Source organism: Sus scrofa, chromosome 17, assembly GCF_054392235.1.
Source record: "Sus scrofa isolate SSC_HxYL_T2T_F1_AM1 chromosome 17, Sscrofa_HxYL_maternal_Yorkshire_Landrace_v2.0, whole genome shotgun sequence".
Classification (NCBI taxonomy): domain Eukaryota; kingdom Metazoa; phylum Chordata; class Mammalia; order Artiodactyla; family Suidae; genus Sus; species Sus scrofa.
Window position 1 is genome coordinate 25,541,762 of NC_139399.1, and position 23,246 is coordinate 25,565,007.

The following is a 23,246-nucleotide window of genomic DNA, read 5'->3' on the forward strand; positions in this document are numbered from 1 at the left end:
TCGGTAATTAGGAGTTCCCATCATGGCTCAGCAGAAACAAATCTGACTAGCATCCATGAGGACGCAGGTTCAATCCCTGGCCTCACTCAGTGGATTAAGGATCTGGCATTGCCGTGAGCTATGGTGTAGGTCACAGACATGGCTCGGATCCCAAGTTGCTGTGGCTGTGGTGTAGGCTGGCAGCTACAGCTCCGATTCGACCCCTAATCTGTGAAGCTCCATATGCTGTGGGTGCACCCCTAAAAAAACAAAAACAAAAATGAAAGAAAGAAAGAAAGAGAAAGAAAGAAAGAAAGAAAGAAAGAAAGAAAGAAAGAAAGAAAGAAAGAAAGAAAGAAAGAAAGAAAGAAAAAGAAAAGAAAAGAAAGAAATTAGGTAATTAGAACATTTCTAAAGCCCTTCTGACCCAATTGATGGTACTGGCCTTTGGTGACAAGGACAACAGCAAAGCCTCCTTCAGGGGTGGTGCTGAGCAGCTACCTGGTTCCACTCCCTGACAGTGTCACCCTCTTCCTTAGGGATCTCAAAGCAAGGGCCATTCAAATGTGTGCTTCAGTGTAGCCGACAGTCTTAGTTCTGCCCCACCACCTACACAGCACTGGGCAAAATACTTAATTTCCATTCCTCAATGGCCTCCTCTGTAAAATGGGAATACTAATAGTACTTCTGTCATAGGAAGCTGGGAGGTTAATAAGTTAACGTGTACACTTGCTTAGAGCGTTGCCTGGTGCTTAGCACTGTTTTGGTGGTAGTCGTTCATAAATGTTATTTATATTTGATAAGACCCCTCATGGCCTCTCCCTAACTCAGACTTCCCTGTCTCTCTCCAGCCTTAACAAAGCCCTTTTCTTTTCCTCCAGTTTTTATCAAACCAGGAAACAAGGAGTCTCATGTTTATCCAAAGGTGAAGCCTACGGGAGGCCATGGCCATTGGCTGACAATCCAAAACCTCACTGATTTTAGGCAGAGGGGGACCTGCTTGGTCACAGTGGACAGAGTTGAACAGACCAGGCTTTGCAATCAGAGAAACCAGTTTGAATCCAGATCTGTTCCTCATCAACTGTCACCTTAGGGAATTGACTCTCCTCCAAATAGGTTTTCCCTTTATTTCAAACACTTCTTGTCTGATATGGTAACCACACATCATACACGGTTGTACAAATGAAAATGAAAAATTCAGTGTCTCTGAATTCAGTGTCTCTGAAAAATTCAGTGTCACACTAGCTACATGTCAAGGGCTTCCTAAGGCCACGTGGCCCTCGCAGCTTCCTTGTCGCTTATGCTCCTCTGGCACATTTGCAACATCACAGAAAGTCTACTGGCCAGGGTATGGCTGTAGCCCTGAATTACACAGTAGCTGCTTTCTCATAGCTGTTACCATCTCTCCAGCATGGACCTCATCCCAGGCACTGAAGCTTCTTCAACTTTGAGAGCCCCGTGAGGATGGTATCAGTTTTCTCAATTTACAGATGAGAAAAGTCAAGCTTGGGGAAATTAAATGGCACGACTCTTTGGCAGATGCCTGGTGAGGAGCCTGCTATTCAAACCCAGGAATGTTGGGCTACAAGGTCTGGGCCCTCTGAGAAACCACAAGTCCCACGATGGGATGGAATGTGAAAACTCTCACCTGTTTTCCTTCTCTTTGTGTTCAAATCTAGCCATCCAATCACAAGCCCAAAAGAGGCCCAGAACAGGGAACATCTAATAGAAATAAAGTGGGGAGTTCCTATCGTGGCTCGGTGGAAATGAATCTGACTAGTATCCATGAGGTTGCGGGTTTGATCCCTGGCCTCACTCAGGGGGTTAAGGATCTGGCATTGCTGTAAGCTGTGGTGTAGGCTGGCAGCAACAGCTCCGATTAGACCCCTAGCCTGCATATGCCATGGGTGCAGCCCTAAAAAAGGCAAAAAGAAAGAAAGAAAGAGGGATCAACACATTTATTAACCAGCCCCAAATCTCTCTCCCTCCTTGGTAGTAAGACTTGACTCTTCCCTAATTTGATGGTGGCGATCCCCCCAGTAGAAAGTCATTCTCAATGAACTTAGGGAATGATGGTGGGGGTGAGGGCAGGAGAGGAAGGTAAGAAGTAACCACAAATCCCAGTTAAAATAAAATCAACCACCTGTTCTCCCCTCTTACTTGGAAACCCCACCCAGTAAGTTCCTCCTCCTCCATCACAGTATGCCAGAGAACGGGATTAAATGTTGTTTAACCAAATAACTTTTTTTTTTAATTTATTTTTTTTTATTTTCCCACTGTACAGCAAGGGGGTCAGGTTATCCTTACATGCCAAATAACTTTTAAAACTGAAATCAAAAGAAAATATTTTCAGTCTAAGTCATTTTGAAAGTCACCTGAACCTGAATCTTTGAAAGAGAGACTGTGATATTGAATAGTGTCGAAGTAGCATGTTTTGGGGGGAAATACACTCAAAATAGTGCTGAGACACACAGATTTTTCTTTTTCTTTTTCTTTTTCTTTTTTTTTTTTTGGTCTTTTTAGGGCTGCACCTACAGCTTATGAAAGCTCCCAGGCTAGGGGTCCAATCTGAGCTGCAGCTTCCAGCCTACACCACAGCCACAGGAACCCTGGATCCAAGCCACATCTGTGACCTACACCACAGCTCATGGTAACATCAGATCCTTAACCTACTGAGCGAACGAGGCCAGGGATGAAACCCACATCCTCATGGATACTAGTTGGGTTCCTAAGCCCCTGTGCCACAGCAGAAACTCCCACACAGCTTTTACTTATACTCTCTCCTTGGTGAAATGGGGACAGCAGCTCGGAAGCCCCTCAGGGCACAAGCCCCTCACAACAGGGATCCTGGAGGGAGGATGTGCTTCCAGTTGTGATTGCAGCAAAAGTGATTTTTCTTGTCTCTTCCAAACAAAAGGCCCCCCTGCCCCCCAACTTGTCTACCTTCACGGAAGCAGTTCCTATTCCTTTTATTCTCTCCCACTGGCCAAAGGAAAGGTGTGTTGGGCTGGATGCGTTAACTTGAACACTAAAGAATGACTGTTCAGGGAGTTCCCGTCGTGGCGCAGTGGTTAACGAATCCGACTAGGAACCATGAGGTTGCGGGTTCGGTCCCTGCCCTTGCTCAGTGGGTTAACGATCCGGCGTTGCCGTGAGCTGTGGTGTAGGTTGCAGATGCAGCTCGGAACCCGCGTTGCTGTGGCTCTGGCGTAGGCCAGTGGCTACAGCTCCGATTCAACCCCTAGCCTGGGAACCTCCATATGCCGTGGGAGCGGCCCAAGAAATAGCAACAACAACAACAAAAAAGACAAAAGACAAAAAAAAAAAAAAAAAAAGAATGACTGTTCAGGGTTTTAACTCAAGTCATATGAAAATGGAAATTCTGAGCCCTCCGGAAGAAGATACTACCATTTGCTTCCTTACCAGAGAATCCTTCCACCATTTGTTAACTGGGGAGAGGAGGAACAGGTTGTGGAGAAAAGCCCCCCACCCCCACCCCACTGCTTCCTTTGCCAGCTGCCCTGCAGTGCCCAGGTCTGGAGGGAGGTAATTGCTGCAGTGTAATCACTGGGCCAGTGCCCCAGTTCTGGTCAGTAGGTACCTGTGGGAAATTTAAAATTGCTGTTAGGGGTAAAGAAGAGAGATTGTGTGTCATTACTCATAAAGGGTCAGGTCCTTCTGTTTGTTAATCGAAGTTGGAGAGAAATCTTAATCGGTTGGGTTTCAGTTCCTTTCAGCAGATTGTCACGTACCCCTCAGATTACTCTCCGATTTTCGTGGGTAATTTGAACCCATTTGTTCGGAGAACTTTCTAGTTACAGTTGACAAGCTTATTGTGGGCTTCGTTGGAAACCTTGTCGTTAGCATCTGTCAAGGGCCTCTCAGAGGTCTCACTGGAGAATTTCTATTCTGGCAGTTGCTGCCTTTCTTCACATCTTATGTTTTTATCTATGAACCAAATGGAACTTGGTAAATGACATTTTTTTCCCTTTTTGCTTTTGTTGCCAGGGAGCCCAGAGCCAAACTGGGATCTTGTTCTCACTGTGTAGGACCTTATAACAAGCATCTCTTAAAGCTCTTTCACTCTATCCTTATTTTGCAATTTTGCTTTTTTTTTTTCTTCTCCTTGCCTAGTGTTCTTATCCCACTTTGAAAATGATCTCTTTGCATTCTCATTCAAACAATGCTTCTGGTTCCACAGGGATTCCTAGGAGTCCCTCAAAGCCACACCCAACTGCGAAGATGCGTTTGTATGAATTAGAAAAAGGTGCTGCTTCTTCTAGGCAGACAGCTACCGTTTGATGCCCTCATATTTGTCTTTCAGTGGCAGCTGTAGGGACTGAAGAATTCCAGGCCTGGTGCAGCCTCTTCTTCAACTTGAATAACGTCGTGCTTACATTTCATATATTGGCCTGCGTTTTATATTTTTTCATTTGAAAAAAATCTTTTTTTTTTTTTAAGTTCATAAATGTAGTTTCAGTGTCCCTTTGACATGCTAGGTGCTTGGAACACAAATGTGGACACAAAAGTTTCTAGGAGTCTGCTGTCATGAAGGTTAAACTCTGATGTGGGAGTCAGACAATAAATCAGTAAACAGAGAAATGAAATAATTGTGGACTCTATTGCAAGCAAGGACATAATCAGGATACTGTATTAGAGAATAAAACGAGAGGCCTGTTAGGGAGGGCAGGGAAAGCCTCTGTGAAGAGGGTGTAATTAAGGTGAGGTCTATAGGATGAAGAGGAGGCAGCTTATGCTAAGGACAGTAGGAAGAGACTTCTGGGCAGGAGGAACAGCACATGCAAAGGCCCTGAGGTTGGAAGCATTTAAGAAGTTCAAGGAAAAGAGTCCTAATGGCCATAGTGAAGAAGGAAAGCAAAGACAGAAAGTGGTATGAGATGATGTCTCTGGAACCCAGATTATATAGGATCTTTTAGGCCAGGCTAGGAGTTAGGATTTTAATCCTAAATATGATGGGAATCTATTAAGTAGTTTTAATGAATGGATTAAAAGTTTGAATCTGGCTGCCATGGGAAGAAAGCGTGGGGAGTGGGAAAATCATCCATGAGCCAGATGGTGATGGTTTGGACCAAGGTGGTGGTGGTGGAGATGGAGTAAAATGGATATATATGAAAAATGCTATGAAAATGAATTTGTTAATGGAAAGTCAAGGATGGCTCTTTGTGTCAATGAATGGTTATATACTAGTGCCATTTATTGAGCTCAGAAAGTCTTGTGATGGAGGGTCCTGGAGAGAGAGGGTGAGAAGTGAAGAATTCAGTTATGGACTTGTTAATTTTGAGACATCTGTGTGGAGAGGTCAAGTGGAGAGTTATATGTCTGAATTTGGAGCTCAGAGAGAGCTGGACGGCTGTTATAATTTAAGAGTCATGACGGAAGAGATGGTATTCAAGCTCCGGGTTTAAAGGTCTAGGAACACAGTGGACATGAGAATTCCCAGAGCCAGTTCCTACAGAACATGTAGAAGTTGGGTGTAGGAAGAAATGAGATGAAAGGAATGGAACACAGCCAGGTTATCAAGATTGCAGAGTGTTTCAAGAAGAAGGGAATACTAGTCAACTGCTCAGAGATAAATCAAATGAGAAAAGGAACTTGTGCACCTGCATTTGACGTAAAGTAAGTCATAGTGAACCTGGCAAAGAAATGTTAGCAAATGATAGAAACAGAAGGCAGGTGGAATTGGTCAGAGAAAGTATGGAAGAGAAATAGTAGAGACAGTAGCTAAAGGCAAACTCTCCATGATATTATGCCCTGAGAGGGGATCAGAGACATGAGCCAGCAAGTGAAGGAGGAAGTCGGGACAGCTAGAACACATTTGTATGCTGGTGTTTCTCTAACAGAGAACAAAATTGATGTGTATTAAGTGATAAACACAAGACTGAAAGAGGATGGAATCTGGATGAAGACTGGAACTGGAGCAGAAGTAGGGGAATGGCCTTTGATGGGAGAAAGCGTGCTTTATTAGGAGGAAGGACAGAGAAAGGCTCTCATCTGATGAGTTCCCTTTAAACAGTGAAGCACAGTAATTGGCTGGGAGTAAAGAGGTTTGAAAAGAAGCAATAAGGTAGTCCTTACAAAAAGGGTCAAACCTTTTAAGATTGAAATTCATGTGGGCTATCCATTTGAAGCTGGCAATCTTGAATTTAAACCAAAGCCAGACAATCCAGTTTTGTGATTTTCTTTGTCAAGTTCAGTGGTAAGATATGGAAAGGAGGACTTATTTTTTTTGGCCAGGAACACAGAAAGGAGACATAGGAGTTGAGGGTGTCTATGAGGGAGTGATTGTAATATTGGATCATAGCAATAAGCTAGACAAAGATGAAAGTAAAAGAAATCTAGTGGTTAGTAAGAGATTGGCAGGGTTAATGAATAGGAAGTTGCAAGAAGTCAAATTAATATAGAAGAGTGAGAAGTCTAGAGCTAGGGGTTTAAAGGATCAGATGAAAGTGTCCAAGAATTAGGAATCCTAATTTCCGCCTGGTGCCGGTAGGGTCTGAGAGTACTAAGTAATTGAGAGAAGAGGAAAGAAAAAAAATCCTTGCGGATAAGACCAAGGAACTGAAAGTTCCACCTCAAAATAAGCTGGAAAATCATTGCTATTTATCATGTATAGTTCATGGATCATCTCATATCCTTATTTGGAATTGGATAGGATGCATGAAAATAAATAATAATGATGGTAGCTGATTCATTGTGGGTCTACTCTGAAAATACCATTTTAGGTCATACTTTTGAACACTGAAACTATTACCATGAGGATATTGCTTAGGAAGTATTCTAAAATGCATTCATTCTTACAATTTAATTAACTGATTATTGTCATTTCTCCATCAGTAATGATAGAAGACTCCACATAGCCTTTGGGGTCAAATTTAATACCTTTTGTTTGACGTACAGCACCCTTCTCGCCTAGCCTGATTGATGTGTCTAGTGTCATTCTCTACCATCCCCATAAGATGTTCTAACCACCTCAGCTCCTCAGAAGGCCCCACTGTCAGGCCAGACCTACATACCTGCCAGGCTGCTTCACTGGGATAACTTCTGCTCATCCTCTGAGACCCATCAAAAGTGTCAACTGCTGGGTCGAGCCTTTTCTAAAACATTGAACCGTCAAGTGTGTTTTTGTGGCTCAAAACCCTCACAGATTAGAAATTTCATCTTGTTAATAATTTTTCATCACAAGTAATAAAGTTGAACCATACAAGCTACCACTTGCTGAACTTTATGTGATTCAGTGTCATTGTAGAAAGGCAAAAGTATTTTACCATCTCACTTCATTCCTTAAAAGGGAGGTGTAAATACTTCCTTTTGTTAGATAAGGATTCTGAGACTTAGAAAGGGTCTTTGTAAGAGAAAGTAAATAGTAAGTAAGTGGCAGAACTGGGTTTTGATTCCAAAAACAAAGGTCAAGCACCTTGCCCCTTCCTTCGTCTTACTCATCGCTGTGACTACAGTGCTGAGCACGAACCTGGGACAGAGTCGAAATACGTATGATAATTCTTCATCTGTCAGAAAACCTACCCAAACGAATTTGAAGGCTGGCTTCATTCAAGGCCCCTGGGACCCTCAATTCTGACACTCTAGGTGGCCCCATATCTTGACATTGGATTTACCATGATGAATGTTGTTGCTTCCCTGGAATTTAGAAAGATATGTTTTGATGGGTGAACCTGAGAGTCTGGACAACGCTTAAAATCTTAATCCTATAATTGCTCTTTCCTCTTTAGTGTTTGAAGTCACACCCTGCTCCTGTTTGCCAGGCAGGTTCACTATTTGCAGTGCTGTAATTATCTAGGAGGACAAGTTCTTTAGATCATGAGACGAACGTGTGGATTTGTTGCCACGTGGGTGCCAAGGCTTGATGTAATGCAAACAGAGTGCAGAGGGCATCTGGGTTCATTTCCTGAATGCCCTTTTTCTTTCATTGACATAGAACTTTCCTGGTGTTCTTAAGAACAATGGTGCTTTCTTGCTAAAGACCAGGAATCCCTTGGCAAATACAGTTTAGTTGCGCTGAGGCCCCTCCATTTGGCTAACATTCCTTCCTGATTCCAGTTTTGATTCTGAAATTTTCAGCAGAGTTCCTAATGTCAAAGTCCATAACAGTAGTTCTGAGAGTCTCATGTACATTAGACTTACCCGGAGGGCTTGTTGGAACACAGATTTCTGGTTCCTACCCCAGAGACTCTGATTCAGTCTGTCTGGCCTGGAGCCCTAGATTCTGCAGTTTAGTCAGTCTCCCAGGTGATTTCGATGCTGCTGGTCCCAGGACTGTTCTTTGAGTAGCTCAAAATCTTACTTAAGTCCTGGTTTATGGGACACCAAATGAGGTTGGATGTAAAAGCAGAAAGTTCAGGAATTTTCTGAGTAAACCTCTGAATGCTAAATTGTATAGTCAAAAAAAAAAAAAAAAAAGAGTAATCTAAAAAGTTATCTCCTGGAGTTCTTGTTGTGGCTCAGCAGTAACAAACCAACTAGTATCCATGAGGACACGGGTTCAATCCCTGGCCTCGCTTAATGGGTTAAGAATCTGGCATTGTCGTGAGCTGTGGTGTAGATCGTAGATGTGGCTCAGATCCTGTGTTGCTGTGGTGTAAGGCAGCAGCTATACCTCCAAGTCGACCCCTAATCTGGGAAGTTCCATATGCCAAAGGTGTAGCCCTAAAAAAGACAGACAGACAGACAGACAGGGAAGGAAGGAAGGAAGGAAGGAAGGAAGGAAGGAAGGAAGAAAGGAAGGAAGGAAGGAAGGAAGGAAGGAATTAACCCCTGATTTCTGACACTATGTTGGAGATGGGCAACAATTCCTCTTTCTTGAAGGGAGACCAGTTGGCCAGAACCTGGGAGTCCTTCTTCCTTCCAGGAGGTCTTCTTCCAAGATTTTAGAGAACATTCCTCCTCCATCAAAATATTAGCATGTTTTGTTCTTAAAACTACTCTAAAGGAAGATGCTGTATAAAATTCATCAGTCTTTCAATGCAAAAAATGAATGCAAGAAATTTTCAAAATGAAAATGTTACATAATATAGTAAGAAATGTCATTAGCTTTAGGATACATTTTCCTTTGTTTAGAGGCTAAAAGATATTTGCATTTTTATTAGATTCAAAATGGTGTGAGTCATGCAGATCAACACATTTCTTTTGAACAGGAATCCTTTGTGTTTGAACCCAACTGCCTCTTCAAAGTGGACGAATTTGGCTTCTTTCTGACCTGGAGAAGTGAAGGCAAGGTATGGCAACAGAAAAAGCAAGTTGTTCCTCCCTGCTGTCAGGGTTAAGGCATTTTATTTCTCAGCAAGTGACAGAGTGCCTCTTGAGGGCACAGACCCTATGCTCTCTATTGATTCAAGATTTTTAGAAATGTACTTCCATGTGCCAAGCATTTGGGAGACTGTGGTGGTCAAGGACATGGTCCTCGCCCTCATAGCCTCCAGCCTGCAATCAAAGTGGGCATCCAAAAATAGACAAAACGTTACAAGCCATTGAGAGTTGTGAAGGAGAAAGTCAGGTTGTTACAAGAGCTTAAAACAGGCAAGTCTTGGAGTTCCCATCATGGCTCAATGGCTAACAAACCCAACCAGGATCGATCCCTGGGTTCAATCCCTGGCCTTGCTCAGTGGGTTAAGGATCCAGTGTTACTGGGAGCTGTGGTGTAGGTCGCAGACGCAGCTCCGATCTGGCGATACTGTGGCTGCGGCGAATGCTGGTAACTATAGCTCCAATTCAGCCCCTAGCCTGGGAACTTCCAGATGCTGCAGGTGTGGCCCTAAAAAGCAAAATAAAAACAAACAAACAAACAAAAATACAACAACAAAAATTAGGTAAGTCTGATTTAAATCTTGGGGGTTAAAAAAGTTTCCCAGAAGCTGAAATTTCAGAAGTGCATTTGCATTTAAAAAAAAAAAAAAAAAAAAAAGGCATTGCCTGGTGCCTCAGTGAGTGAAGGATACAGTGTTGTCACTGCTGTGGCAAGGGTCCCAATGTGGCAAGGATTTGATCCCTGGCATGGGAATTTCTGCGTGCATGCCTCAAGAGTGGCCAAAAAAAGAAGGGCATTTTCATGTGGTTATACACCAGGATGTAACACATTTAATCAACCTTTGAGCTGAATTTACAAAAAGTAGAATCAGAGTTATATAAAAGTTAGCATATCCCAACTTAATAGTTCATGTACACACATATATTTAATAGTATACATAAATTATATTAATAATATTACATGCATCAAGGAAACATTTTATAAACATTTTACAAATAATTATTCAGAGTTCCATTCATATATATATTTGAAACAGTCTTGACTTTTTCTGATTGTTGGAAATTATCATTATAATTATTATTTGTTTTTAATCCCTTTTCTGCCTGACCCTAATCAGCATTGACTTCATCATCCAAAGCATGTGCTAATCATCTTGTTTGTGCCATAAGTCTAGCAGAATTCAGGCTCACTGCTGTGTGCTATATTCTGTCTTTGCAGGAAGGACAAGTACTAGAATGTTCCCTCATCAACAGTGTGCGTCTGGGAGCCACACCAAAGGTACCAGTGATTGGTGTTCGTTGTTCTTCTAAACACAGGATGCTGTTTAACCTGTTACTGCCCCTTTATCATCAGCTGGGAATGAAGAATAGACACAGTTTAGAAATCTCATCTATAACGGTTGGGTGATTTGGATTACATTCTGTTCTGTTATATTAGACATCGTTATTAACCTTTAAAAATGACAATGCTTGTGTGATACCAGCATCGAAATCAACAGTTCCCTTAACTCAGAAATTAATTTGACAAGCAATCCCCGCCCAGCCTTCTTTTGTAGCAAATACGGAGTCATTTCTGGTCCGTGGTTGACGTGGAAGTTTAAATGGCTTGGGTAGCTCCATATTTGTGCACCTGCGCACGCACACATTGGCTCACCTTGAAGGCTGGTTTGCCTCCGAGTGAAAAAAAGAATGACAGGACGCATAAATCAGCCTTCTTCACAGTGATTGATTTGTTTGAATAAGAAGCTGTTTGCATAGCGATGCTAGGAATTTAAAAGATGTTTTTTCCCAGAATATTCTAGCACAGCATTTATTCCCTTTTCCATAATAGCCCTGCACGTTTTTAGGTGTTCAAAATGAAATTATGTTCCTTGCTTTGTTTTTGTTTTTGCTCTTTATTGACCTTCTTTGATGTTAGTTAAAATCTCTGGGTGACTGTGTTGGCATTTTCCCCCTGAGTTCTTTTGGAGGACAAAGCCTCTATTTTATTTGCTAATTAGGGTAAACTTACACAGTTTTCATTCCAAACGAGGATGCCAATTCTCCTAGAGGCACACATGCTCTTTGTATCCTGGCTATTTGAAAGCCTTGTGGTTGCAGGTCCTGGCAGTGCCCTGCATCTTCCTGTGACTCCCCACCAGCCGTCTTGAGAGACCTCTGACTCTGTAGACACAAGTAGGTCCCAGTCAGAGCCTTTCTGTTCTGTTGCCATAGTCGTCCGGATTCTCCAATAACTACATCTAGAAATGCAAAGACACTCCCTCCCAGTCTTCTAAATCAGTAATTTTATAATACCTGTCATGGTCTGTGCATGCGGGTCAGAAGAAGAATTTCCGGCATGGCGATGGCAATGTGAAGAGAAATTAGAATGTATTGAGATAAGAGATGCTGCAAATGCAACAGGATGACTTCCTGATAATCAGGGGGGCCAACCCCAAAGAGAAAGAAGAGTTTAAGATGATAGATGCTGCAAGCACAATGGGATGACTTCCTGATGATCCAGGGAGAGCAGACACTGAGCCCATGGACATGTCTGTTTTTATAGCCCAGGGAAAGGGGAGGTCTCTTGATACACCCTCATGACCTGCTCATTGGTTGGGGAAAGAGGGGTCTTGCTGTTTGGTTGGGGCCTTATAAGGCCCCTAGAGAGGTGGAATGAGAGTGGGCCACATACCTTTCCGAGTAGGGGGCAGGAGGTAGCGGACCAGGTTGCTCAAGGTCGGGGAGGGGCATTACAGTGAGATGGGTGGGGCGATGATAAGGGTCTGGTAAGTCTTGTCTTGGCCAAAGGTTTTGAGTTCAATCTCCTTGAAGAGGCCTTGAAGCCCAATGATGCTTTCTTCCCAAATTCCCAAATGTAAAATGTTATGGATTTTACCTCTGTAGGTTTTAGACTAGCACTCGATATCTGGGCATTTTTAGATAAAAAGAGAATGTTGGCCCGAATGTATATTTTTACATCAAGTGTAGTTTCTTTTTACCGCATTTCTGCCATGCTCTGTGATTTAATGTATTTTTTCCTGTTTGTATCCCTCTATAGGATCCCAAAATTTTGGCTGCTCTTGAAGCTGTTGGGAAATCAGAAAATGATCTGGAAGGGCGGATAGTTTGTGTCTGCAGTGGTACAGATCTGGTGAACATCAGTTTCACGTACATGGTGGCTGAAAACCCAGAAGTAACTAAGGTAGCTTCTATGAAACAGCATCCCTTCCTTCCCCCATACGTGCATGTGTACATAATTTTTATGTATAATATAATTTGAATGTATATATTTTCAGTTGTATAGTAATTTAAATTTTTTTAACTGTTTCCATTGCCTTGCTGGAATGTTGGTATAGAAAATACAGCAAGCACCAAACCCTTTTAGGATGTCACTCGCGTATGTCAGCAGCCCAAACACCTACTCCAGTTTGTTGTGGGAACCTCTTGAACTTGAATGTTCCCAGAAACCACCTGGGATTTTGTGAAAATGTAGACTCTGATTCAGTGGATCTGAGATGAGGCCAGATTCTCCCTTTGCAACAAGCTCCCATTTGATACTGATGCTACTGGTCCAAGAACCACACTTTGAGGAGCCAGGGGCTAGATCAGCCCTGCCAAGGAGAAACAGAATGCAAGACACAGATGTATTTTAAAATTTTCTATTAGCCACAGGTAAAATTAATTTAAATAAAATAATATTTTAACCCAATATATCACTTTTTAAAATTCAAGTGTAATTGATTTACAATGTCATGTTATTTTTAGGTACATAGCTAGCACAGTGATTCAGCTATATCCATATATATATTCTTTTTTAGATTCTTTTCCATATAGGTTATTACAAGATAGCAAGTATAGTTCCCTGTGTTAGACAGTAGATTCTTATTGGTTATCTATTTTATGTACAGTAGCATGTATATATTAATCCCAGACTCCTAATTTATCCCTCCCCCTCAGCCCCTTTCCCTTTTGGTAACCATAAGTTTGTTTTCTATGCTTGCGAGTGTATTTCTGTTTTGTAGGTAAGTTTATTTTTTTGGAGGGGTTTTGCAGTTTTTAGTTTCCACATATAAGCTATATCATATATTTATCTTTCTGTGTTTCACTTAGTGTGGTCTATCCATGTTGCTGCAGATGGTATTATTTCATTCTTTCTTATAGCTGAGTAATAATCCATTTTGTGTGTGTGTGTGTGTGTGTGTGTGTGTGTGTGTGTGTTTATCACATCTTCTTTATCCCATTCATCTGTCAGTGGACATTTAGGTTGCTTCCACGTCTTAAGTATTGTAAATAGTGCTGCAATGAACATCGGGGTACATGTAACTTTTCAAATTCCAAAATAACATTTTTTTACCCAAAATGTCATTTTAATATGAAATCAATATAAAATTAACATATTTTACATTCTCCTGTCCTTTCAAAGCCTTCAAAAGCCAATGTGTGTTTTCAGTTCACATGAGCTTCATGTAATAATGGCCCTCCTGTTGGACAGTGCAGGCCTCGATGGTTAAGATAGCCAAGCCCACCTCAACCCCCACAGTAAGCTATTAAAATACTGTGTTATGATCCATCCTGATACCTTAGCCAGCATCCCATTGCCTTGGCAAGTGAGTCTTAAAGAGATTTTGGTCAAAATAGAAAGCCTTAAATTTAAATCACTTTCTTGCACATCATTTGTCTTCAGGGCAGTTTTACCTGTGGACAGAGAGCCCATTATCTTTGCATAATACCTGCAAAGAGGCCTGAGCCTTTGCTCTTCCATTGCAGAGACCTAGGGTGGGGGGAGGCAGGAGGGAGAGGCATTTTATTTTTCTTATTGATCCTGCAAGTAGGAACTCAGGGCAGGATTGAATGAGAAAGGTCATCATTAGAAATGCTGATTTTAGAGCCCAAAGGAAGTATTCAAGTAAGATGATTTGACACAACTGAGATGAGAAGATTTAACCCTGGCCCCAGAGCTGACAGTTGCAGAACTGAGTTCTACAGATTCTGAGACCATCTAGGCTCTTTCATCTTTACTCATAAAGCATGGTCCACGTTCCAGCTGCACAGGCCTCATCTGCAAGCCCCTTACACATTAGAGTCTCAGGCCCACACGTATCTACTGAATCTTCTTTTCTAATAAGGCCCCCAAGTGACTCATATGTGCAGTGAGGTTTGAGAAGCTCCCCAATGTGGCTTTGAAGCCAGGAATAGACTTTGCATGTTACACGAGAGCCTTTGCTTCTGTCCTTGCAGTGGCTTGGTTGGTTTCATGCCATCATTTCAGATCACTTTGCTTAGGAGAACAGATTTTTGCCTTCGAGTTCTTTCATAATTGTGCTCCTATCAACACCTAGTGTGACTGGTTTCTCGAATCCTGCTGATCTAAACTAGCCTTGTTTCTGCTCTTGAAGTTCAAGCTTATGTTATTTGCTGCAGAGGTCTTTCTGGTTTCTCTTTGCCATAGCAACATCCAATTCCAGGAGCCCATACTGACCACCCACAAAGAAAAAGACTTGTTAATCAGCTAGAGATATTTAGCTGCCTGAAATTTTACAAAAAGACAGTTCTGGAGACTGATGTGTCGTGGCTTTTGTCAATTCGTCATATAATAAGAAACTGTATGACTCATATGCGCTTAAGGCTCTAAGCTTGGGACCAGGGAGCCTGGGCTTCAACAAACTGTTCTTCCTCCTCCCAGCTATGTGACTGAGACACACAACTTGCCTCTCGGAGCCTCATCTTCATCTGTAAAATAAGAACAATACCAAAATATCTGCTCTTCGGATTGTTGTGCTGATTACAGCAGTGGTTACATGGAAAGGGCTTAGTACACAGCCATTCTCAGCAAAAGCCATAGATGTGTTTCTGCTATTGCAATAACAGGGTCCTAGAATTTTAGAGCTGGAGATAGATTTTAGGAAGAACTGCCCACCACCTCATTTTTCAGATTTAGTAAATGAAGCCAAGGAGTTAAAAGAACTCACTTAAGTCTACACAGCAGGGTAGGCCAGGGTCCAACCTAAACTCCAGGCCTCCTGACTTCCCATGTGATGCTAACCCACCCCATCCCCCAGCAAAGACGGTACTGGGAAGATAGCTCAGATCAGGATATCCATTATGATTTGGCTTTCCATGGTGTGATTGCTCATTTGTTTAAGCATGATGGTTTGGGAATTCCTGTTGTGACTCAGCAGGTTAAGAACCCAACATAGTATCCATGAGGATGTGTGTTCGATCCGGGGCCTCACTCAGTGAGTTAAGAATCTGGTGTTGCCGCAGGCTGTGGTATAGGTCACAAATGCAGCTTGGATCTGTGGTTTCTGTGGCTGTGGCATGGGCCTGCAGCTGCAGCTCCAATTTGACCCCTAGCCTGGGAACTTCCATATGCCACACGTGTGGCCCTAAGAAGAAAAAAAAAGAATGGTGATCCGATACCTGTACTCGTAAGTACGAGGTTTATATATGTATGTTCTGGGCAGACATCTATAGTTAAACGTAAGTTTCAGGTTTTTGTTTTTGGCTTTTTTTTGTCGTAGCATCTTTGCTGAATTTAAGATTAACTAGCCAAACAAGGACTATAAAATCATTCTCTAGTAAATTTTCAATTCAAACTCAAGACTATTTAAGCCTGCTCTTATTGAGGAAATGGAACATTGTAGCTTCTAGAAACAACTAGTTAGAATTTTATATTTCATTAATAGTATAATATATAAATATTAATCTCACTGTTCAAACTAGAACTAGACGACCCATGATGAGTAGAACAAATCCCTTTTGGTTAATTGATACTCGGAGAAGAAGATATTGAACAAATGTTTCACTATGTATACATGTATGTGAATGATCTTGCCCACTCCCCGATTTCCAAACTTAAAATTTAACTCTATTAATCAAGATCATAATACTTTCCACTTAGCATCGACCACATGTTCCAAATCACCACTACGTTATTCCTCTGTCTCTATATGTGTTACTATCTCTAACAGAACACACAGGCCTTCAAAGTGAGAAGATTTATACAAAATACGCACAGATGTAGTTACTGCAGATCAAAACGATATCAGAATTCAAAAATTAAAGCAGGTCACGTGAGACGTGTAAAGATCTCCCGGTGTACCTGGAAAGGTGTTTGCGACTCCGTCTGTGGTCCCACTTCTACATGAGTACAGCTTAGGAAACTAGAATCACGGGACCCCAGCATATGCTCTCTACCCTTGTCACTAGCTCTGTTCTGGTCAGTTTATCACAAAAGTCAGTGAAAGCAAATCATCATTTTAAAAATTGACATTTACAGATCTTAAACCCTTGATTTTAACTTGAAGCACATAAATGTGGTTCAGTTGCTGGCCAAGCTTTTAATATTAGGGCCAAAGTCTTTGCATTAAGTGTGGGTCATTTGGTTGGTGTTGATATATTTTTTTTGCCTATAATTCACCCCTAATGCAGTGTCTGAAATATCTTGTCCGATTTCTTCTTTTTTTATTTTTTTGGGGTTTTTTTTAGTGCCACTCCCACAGCACATGGAGGTTCCCAGGTTAGGGGTTGAATCAGAGCTGCAGCTGCACCACAGCAACACAGGATCCGAGCCGCATCTGCAACCTACACCACAGCTCATGGCAACGCCGGAGCCTTAACCCACTGAGCAAGGCCAGGGATCGAACCTGCATCCTCATGGATGCTAGTCAGATTCGTTAACCGCTGAACCACAACAGGAACTCCTTGTTTGGTTTCTTTAAAGACACTTGTGGAGCAATTGGAATACAGAATCCTACAACTGTATGACTTCTTTCCCTAATCCTTTAGCTGTCTCTTTCATAGATTTTGAGAAAAAATTTTTAACAACTTGCCTTTAAAGAAATATTTCCAAATATTCCCCTACAGAAACAACATTCTTTCTTTCCTTTCTCTTTTTTTTTCTTTGTTGGCCACCCCGTGGCATATAGAGTTCCCAGGCCAGGGGTCATATCCAAGCTGTAGTTGTGACCTATACCACAGCTGTGGCAACACCAGACCCTTTAACCCACTGTACCAGGCTGGGGATCAAACCTGTGACCTGATGCTGCAGAGGTGTCGCCAATCCAGTGACACCACAGCAGGAACTCCAGCAACCCTCTTTCTTTCCACAAGCATATTTCATTGGTTCATGTAATTTTTCTTACAGACATAAACAGTTGTGAAAACAGATATGAGGAACTCATGGTAAACATGCAGGGCAAGAGCAGAAAGGTACAGCATGTTGGAAAATAGCCTGTGAGCTGTGAGAGTCTGACATTCCCTGGGTGGTTGGAGTGTTTTGTTTGTTTCATGCACGTGGGACAAGTCTTGGTCTGACCAGTAAAATAGACATTTTAAGAGGATTTCTAGTATAGAACTTGCCCAGGAGTATTTGAGATTCTTGAATCTGTTCTTAACTCCTGGGCTGTTATGATACAGTCTGAAGATTCTGAAAGAGTCACTTAACCAAACATTTAATCTAGATACATGGGCCAATCTTCAGTTCAGGTGTTCTCCATGGAGAATGGACTTTCACACATGGACCTTTTCTTGACTCTGAGAAAACCAACTTGCCTTCTTTGTTCATCTACTTCCTAGAGTCCTCTGGGTTTTTTCTTCCTATTGCAAGTGGGTGTTTTAAGAGTCAGTAGAATTGAACAGGAAATCTGACTTTTGTGGAATTGAGCTTTCAAATAAGTATAAAATCTTTCACAGCAGTAAAAGAGGGCATCAGTCTAAAAGGCATCTTGGTAGCTCAGCTTGTCTTCAGCCACCCTCTCTGCTTAAAGAGTAGATAAGCTTGCCTTGCTCCTCTCCCTCTTTACAAGATTTAGTTCAATTCTATAGGCCTTTCTCCCCCATGAAATAAATGTCTAATGGTGTTGTAAACATAAGTCCACATCAAATTTTCCACCCACATCCTTTCAGTTGCAGAGACCATGAAAGCCCTTCTGGCATGTCCTGATCAATCCATTAACAAACACCCTTGGGAGTTTCCTTTGTGGCTCAGTGGTTAAAAAATCCGACTAGGAACCATGAGGTTGCAGGTTCAATCCCTGGCCTCACTCAATGGGTTAAGGATCCAGCATTGCCGTGAGCTGTGGTATAGGTTGCAGATGCAGCTCAGATCCTGTGTTGCTGGCAAAGGCCAGCAGCTACAGCTCCAATTAGACCCCTAGCCTGGGAACCTCCATATGCTGCGGGTGCAGCCCTAGAAAAGACAAAAAAAAATTTTTTAATTTTTAAAAAAAACCTCTTGGAATTCCCTAATGGCTCAAAAAGTTAAGAATCTGGTGTCACTGCTGTGGCTCAGGTTTGATCCCTGTCCCACATGCTTTGGGCATGGCCAAAAAAAAAAAAGCAACACAGTTTTTTTATGTGTGTGTATTTTTTTAGGGCTGCATCCATGCATATGGAAGTTCCCAGACTAGGGGTCCAGTTGGAGCTGCAGCTGCCAGCCTATACCACAGCCACAGCAACTTGGGATCCAAGCCACATCCAAGACCTATGCTGCAGCTTGTGGCAGCACCTGATCCTTAACCCACTGAGTGAGGCCAGGGATTGAACCTGCATCCTCATGGAAACTAGTCAGATTCTTAACCTATTGAGCCACAATGGAAACTCCAAAAAAGACACTCTTACATCTAGAACCTAGCTGTTTCTACCACTACCATCATTTGCATCCTCCTCCTCCAGACCTCCTCATTTCTCTGCTAATTGGCATCTCTGCCTTGGTCTTGGCCCTTGTAGTCTGTTTTCAAAATAGCAGCTGAAGGAATTCCCATCGAGGCTCAGTGGTTGGCAAATCCGACTGGAAACCATGAGGTTTCGGGGTTCGATCTCTGGCCTCGCTCAGTGGGTTGAGGATCCCTCGTTGCCGTGAGCTGTAGTGTAGGTCGCAGACACGGCTTGGATCCCTTGTTGCTGTGGTTCTGGCACAGGCCAGCGGCTACAGCTCCGATTCGTCCCCTAGCCTGGGAACCTCCATATGCCACAGGAGCAGCCCTAGGAAAGGCAAAAAGACAAAAAGACAAAAAAAAAAAAAAAAAAAGCAGCTGAAGAGGTGTTTCTAAAATGTAATTCAGAGAGTTCCCTAGTGGCTTGTGTCCCTCTCTCCTCCTTTGTATTTCCTTCCAGCCTCTGGGACTTTGCATGCACTGTTCCTTTTGCCTGGAACATACTCTTTCCCCAGTTACATGCAGAGCTTTTCTCCGTCGTGTTTCTCAAGTCTCTGCTGGAATATCACCTCTGCTTCCTGTCTCACCTCCCTTCAGCACATCCTAACTACTTACCCTGCTTTATTTTTCTTCATAGCATTTATGGCTATTTAGATACCATGTTGCCATGTAGTGCCTTCCTCCATCCACATGAGGACAATGTCTGTCAGTGCTGCATCCCCAACATCTAGAACAGTCAGTGCCTGACGTTCAGTAAGTGCTTAATAAATACTCGTTTTATTGAGATCTTTATGTTGACTGAATCTGTAAATTCTAACCCAGGTGATAAATAGGGATAACCCTTAATGCTCCACAACTCCAGTTTTTTACAGTTCAGCTCTAAGAAAAGCTTGGAGAATGATCTTTGGACAAGAAGATTAAGAAAATTTGATTCAGCGATAGTCCAAAAGGTCTGGGATTCCATAGTGTTATTTTTAGAGTCACTTTTCAGGATGTAACTCGACTGTTGCTAAGAATCTGTGACAAGCCTGGAGGTTTTAACCCTGGTGTCTTGGCTTCTTTCCAATTTAGATCATTATTTTCTGCTTCCCTAAATCCTTCCTGTCGTTCCAGTTAGAAAATTCAGCTTTCATTTCCTCTCCTTAAAAACCTTCTGTTAAAAGGAATTGCTTACAAATTGCTGGCACTTTTTTCTCAAACACAGTGTGCCTTTGGGTAATAGGTGAATCTGATATGATCAGCCATGTAGCTTAAAAACATCTATAGGAGTTCCCTTGTGGTACAGTGGGTAAAAGATCTGGTGTTATCACTGCAGTGGCTTGGGTCACTGCTGTGGTGCAGGTTCAGTCCCTGACCCAGGAACTTCAATATGTCATAGGCATAGGCAAAAAAAAAAAAAAAAAAAAAAAAAAAAAAAAAAAAATTCTATAAATTAAAGCAGCACATGAAGGAAATATTTCCCAATTTTTTCTAAATATTTCCCAATTTTTTTCTGTATGTAATAAACATTTTTTCTGAATCTTTCTCATCTTTGCCCTCTGTTTTACCATAAACTCTACGAATAATACTAAATAGTATAGCAGCAGCTAGAAAAGCAACTCAGTTTCTCTCGTGTATCTTTTCTCTCTTAGGATACAACTAGAGCAGAAGGATTTTGTCCCTCCTAAGTCAAGGGAGTTCTGGTGCCTTTCATTAAGTTACAGCTGGTGCTCCAGAGCAGACTGAAAGCACAGTCACTGTACATAAGCTTGAAAGGCAGCCCTCATTTAAGATCTCCACAAATAAGTCTGTTATTTTATACCAAGTTGAATTTTAGTTTGATTACAAAAAATAAGCTGTTATTATGACATTCAAAATGCAAAGATTTGAATTTGAGTTCCAACATTTTCCAGGCTACTCATTATACATTATGCAGGTTGTAAATATTTGGCCAACTCCATAAATTATGCTTTGTAACCAAGTCATCGAATAAACACTTGAAGAAGAACTATAGAAGTTAAGTTACAGAAATGTTATGTGCTCTTCTTGTAGACCAAAAAAAAAAAAGAAAAGCATAAGGTCTGGTAGTTTTTACAGGTAATAAAATCTTATTTTGGTAAATTGGGTTGAATGTCAAAATCACTTCTCTGAACTTGAATTATGTTGAGTGGAAGGCTTATTGCAAAGATTCTTGGAGAAGGGATTTATTCTTTGTTTTGTTGGGAAAAGAACTCGAGTTCCTGTTTAGTCTGTCCCTCCTACTGGCTTTCCTCACACCCTGCAGAGCCTCTCTCCCCTCAGTTAGCTCCTCAGCTAGTTCCCTAGTCAAGCACAGACCAGAAGCCTCACCTGGGAGCTTCTTAAAAATGCAAATTCTTTTTTTGTTGTTGTATGATGATTTTTATTTTTTTCCATTATGGCTGGTTTACAGTGTTCTGTCAATTTTCTACTGTACAGCATAGTGACCCAGTTACACATACATGTATACATTCTTTTTTTCTCACATTATCATGCTCCATCAATAGCGAGTAGACATAGTTCCCAGTGCCACACAGCAGGATCTCATTGCTAATCCATTCCAAAGGCAATAGTCCGCATCTTTTAACCCCAAGCTCCCAATCCATCTCACTCCCTCCCCCTTCCCCTTGGAAATCACAAGTCTGTTCTCCAAGTCCATGATTTTCTTTTCTGTGGAAAGGTTCATTTGTGCCGTATATTAGATTCCAGATATAAGTGATATCATATGGTATTTTTCTTTCTCTTTATGACTTACTTCACTCAGAATGAGAATCTCTAGTTCCATCCATGCTGCTGCAGTTGGCATTATTTTGTTCTTTTTATGGCTGAGTAGTATTCCATTGTGTACATAAACCACATCTTCCTAATCCAATCATCTTTGGATGGACATTTGGGTTGTTTCCATATCTTGGCTATTGTGAATAGTGCTGCAATGAGCATGCGGGTGCATGTGTCTTTTTTAAGGAAAGTTTTGTCTGGATATATGCCCAAGAGTTGGGGCCTGCCCCAGCCTAATGAATCTGAAATTCTTGAGATGGAGCCCAGTAATCTGTTTTTGTTAATTGAAAGATCATTGATTTACAATGTCATGTTCGTTTCAGGAGCACAACATTGTGATTCAATATTTTTATAGTTGTATTATAACTAACCTCCCAGGTGATTCTGACAGAGTGAAGTTTAAGTCCTATTGGCTTAGCATACAAACAGACTTAGTCCAAAAATCCTAACAGCGTTGAACCCAAATAAATTTTTGTCAAATTGAATGACTACACCCTGCAGGTAAATCTTTAGACCTGTCAATTCCAGGGGCCCACCATTGGTTAGAATTCACTAAGAACGCAAAAAGCACAATTAAAATGTATTTGTTTATATGACCCTGGAAATAGGTTTGTTTCAAAGTTCGCCCATTAGATAGCTATTTCTTGAAATGCAGTTTTAAATGTATTATATACACCAGTGGTTCTCAAAGTGTGGTTCCCCAGACCAGCAACTGGCAGCTGTACCTGGGAACTTAAATAGAGATGCAGGTTCTCAGGCCCTGCCCCAGGCTTACTGAACCAGTAACCCCTCGTTTTAAATAGCCCCCCAGGTAAGGGCTCAAGGTGGAAGTACTACCCTGTGGAAAAGCACCATAAGGAGAGATTATATTCTGTTCTTTGTGCAGAAACTTTGAAGACTTTAGATTAACTGGTCTGCTGCCCAGGCTCAGGTGAGCTGATGCCTACTGAATGCTAAAGGAGCTAATTCGTAAATCTGAACGTCCTAGTCATCGTCGAATCCTCCAAATATTAATTGATTTAGGCTCTTCATTACATTGCCTCATGGTTTTTTGAAGCTCAAGTCTGGGGTGCTGTGTGCGTGTATATGTATGTGTGTATTAATTTTTGCATTGTTTTTGTATTTCCAAGACCGAAAGTTGGCATGTTCTTATTTTGTTTCTTCTTCAAATCGTCTTGAATTCATGCGAAATGAGCCAGTGAGGGGCAGTAAAAAGGTTTTTCTTAAGGACAGAGCTGTGAATCCAACCAAATGTGTGGGTGTGTATTTATTTGTGAGCTTTAAATGCCCCATCCCACCTAGGTGTTTCCTTCTTGCCACATAAAGATAATGAGCTTCATTTGTTTAATTGCTGGGTTGAATGTGGAGACCATCAAATTCTCAGCCTTAGGAAGGATGTGTTCCTTAATGAACCTGTGGAGTAGGTGATGCTTGTCTCCCTGGGCCGCCCACAGCCACCTTCATCGCTCTTCCTCCCTCCTTCAGTTCTTATCCTGCTCTTGCCAGACGATTTGTCCAGGATCCTATATTCCACTGTTTGACTCATGGCAGTGCTCTCTGCACTCTGAAACGATT

At 41.8% G+C, this 23,246-nt stretch overlaps 1 protein-coding gene across 50 annotated transcripts in view; it reads left to right on the plus strand.

The window, feature by feature from the left end:
- The window catches only part of PLCB4 (phospholipase C beta 4), a 487,242-nt gene that overhangs the window by 308,447 nt on the left and 155,549 nt on the right, over positions 1-23,246 (plus strand). For all 50 annotated transcript variants that reach the window (XM_085003051.1, XM_085003063.1, XM_085003052.1 and 47 more), the window contains 3 exons: positions 9,150-9,230; positions 10,478-10,537; positions 12,299-12,442. In XM_085003051.1, coding sequence (XP_084859177.1) covers positions 9,150-9,230; positions 10,478-10,537; positions 12,299-12,442 — 285 coding nt within the window. The remainder of the gene's footprint in view (positions 1-9,149; positions 9,231-10,477; positions 10,538-12,298; positions 12,443-23,246) is intronic.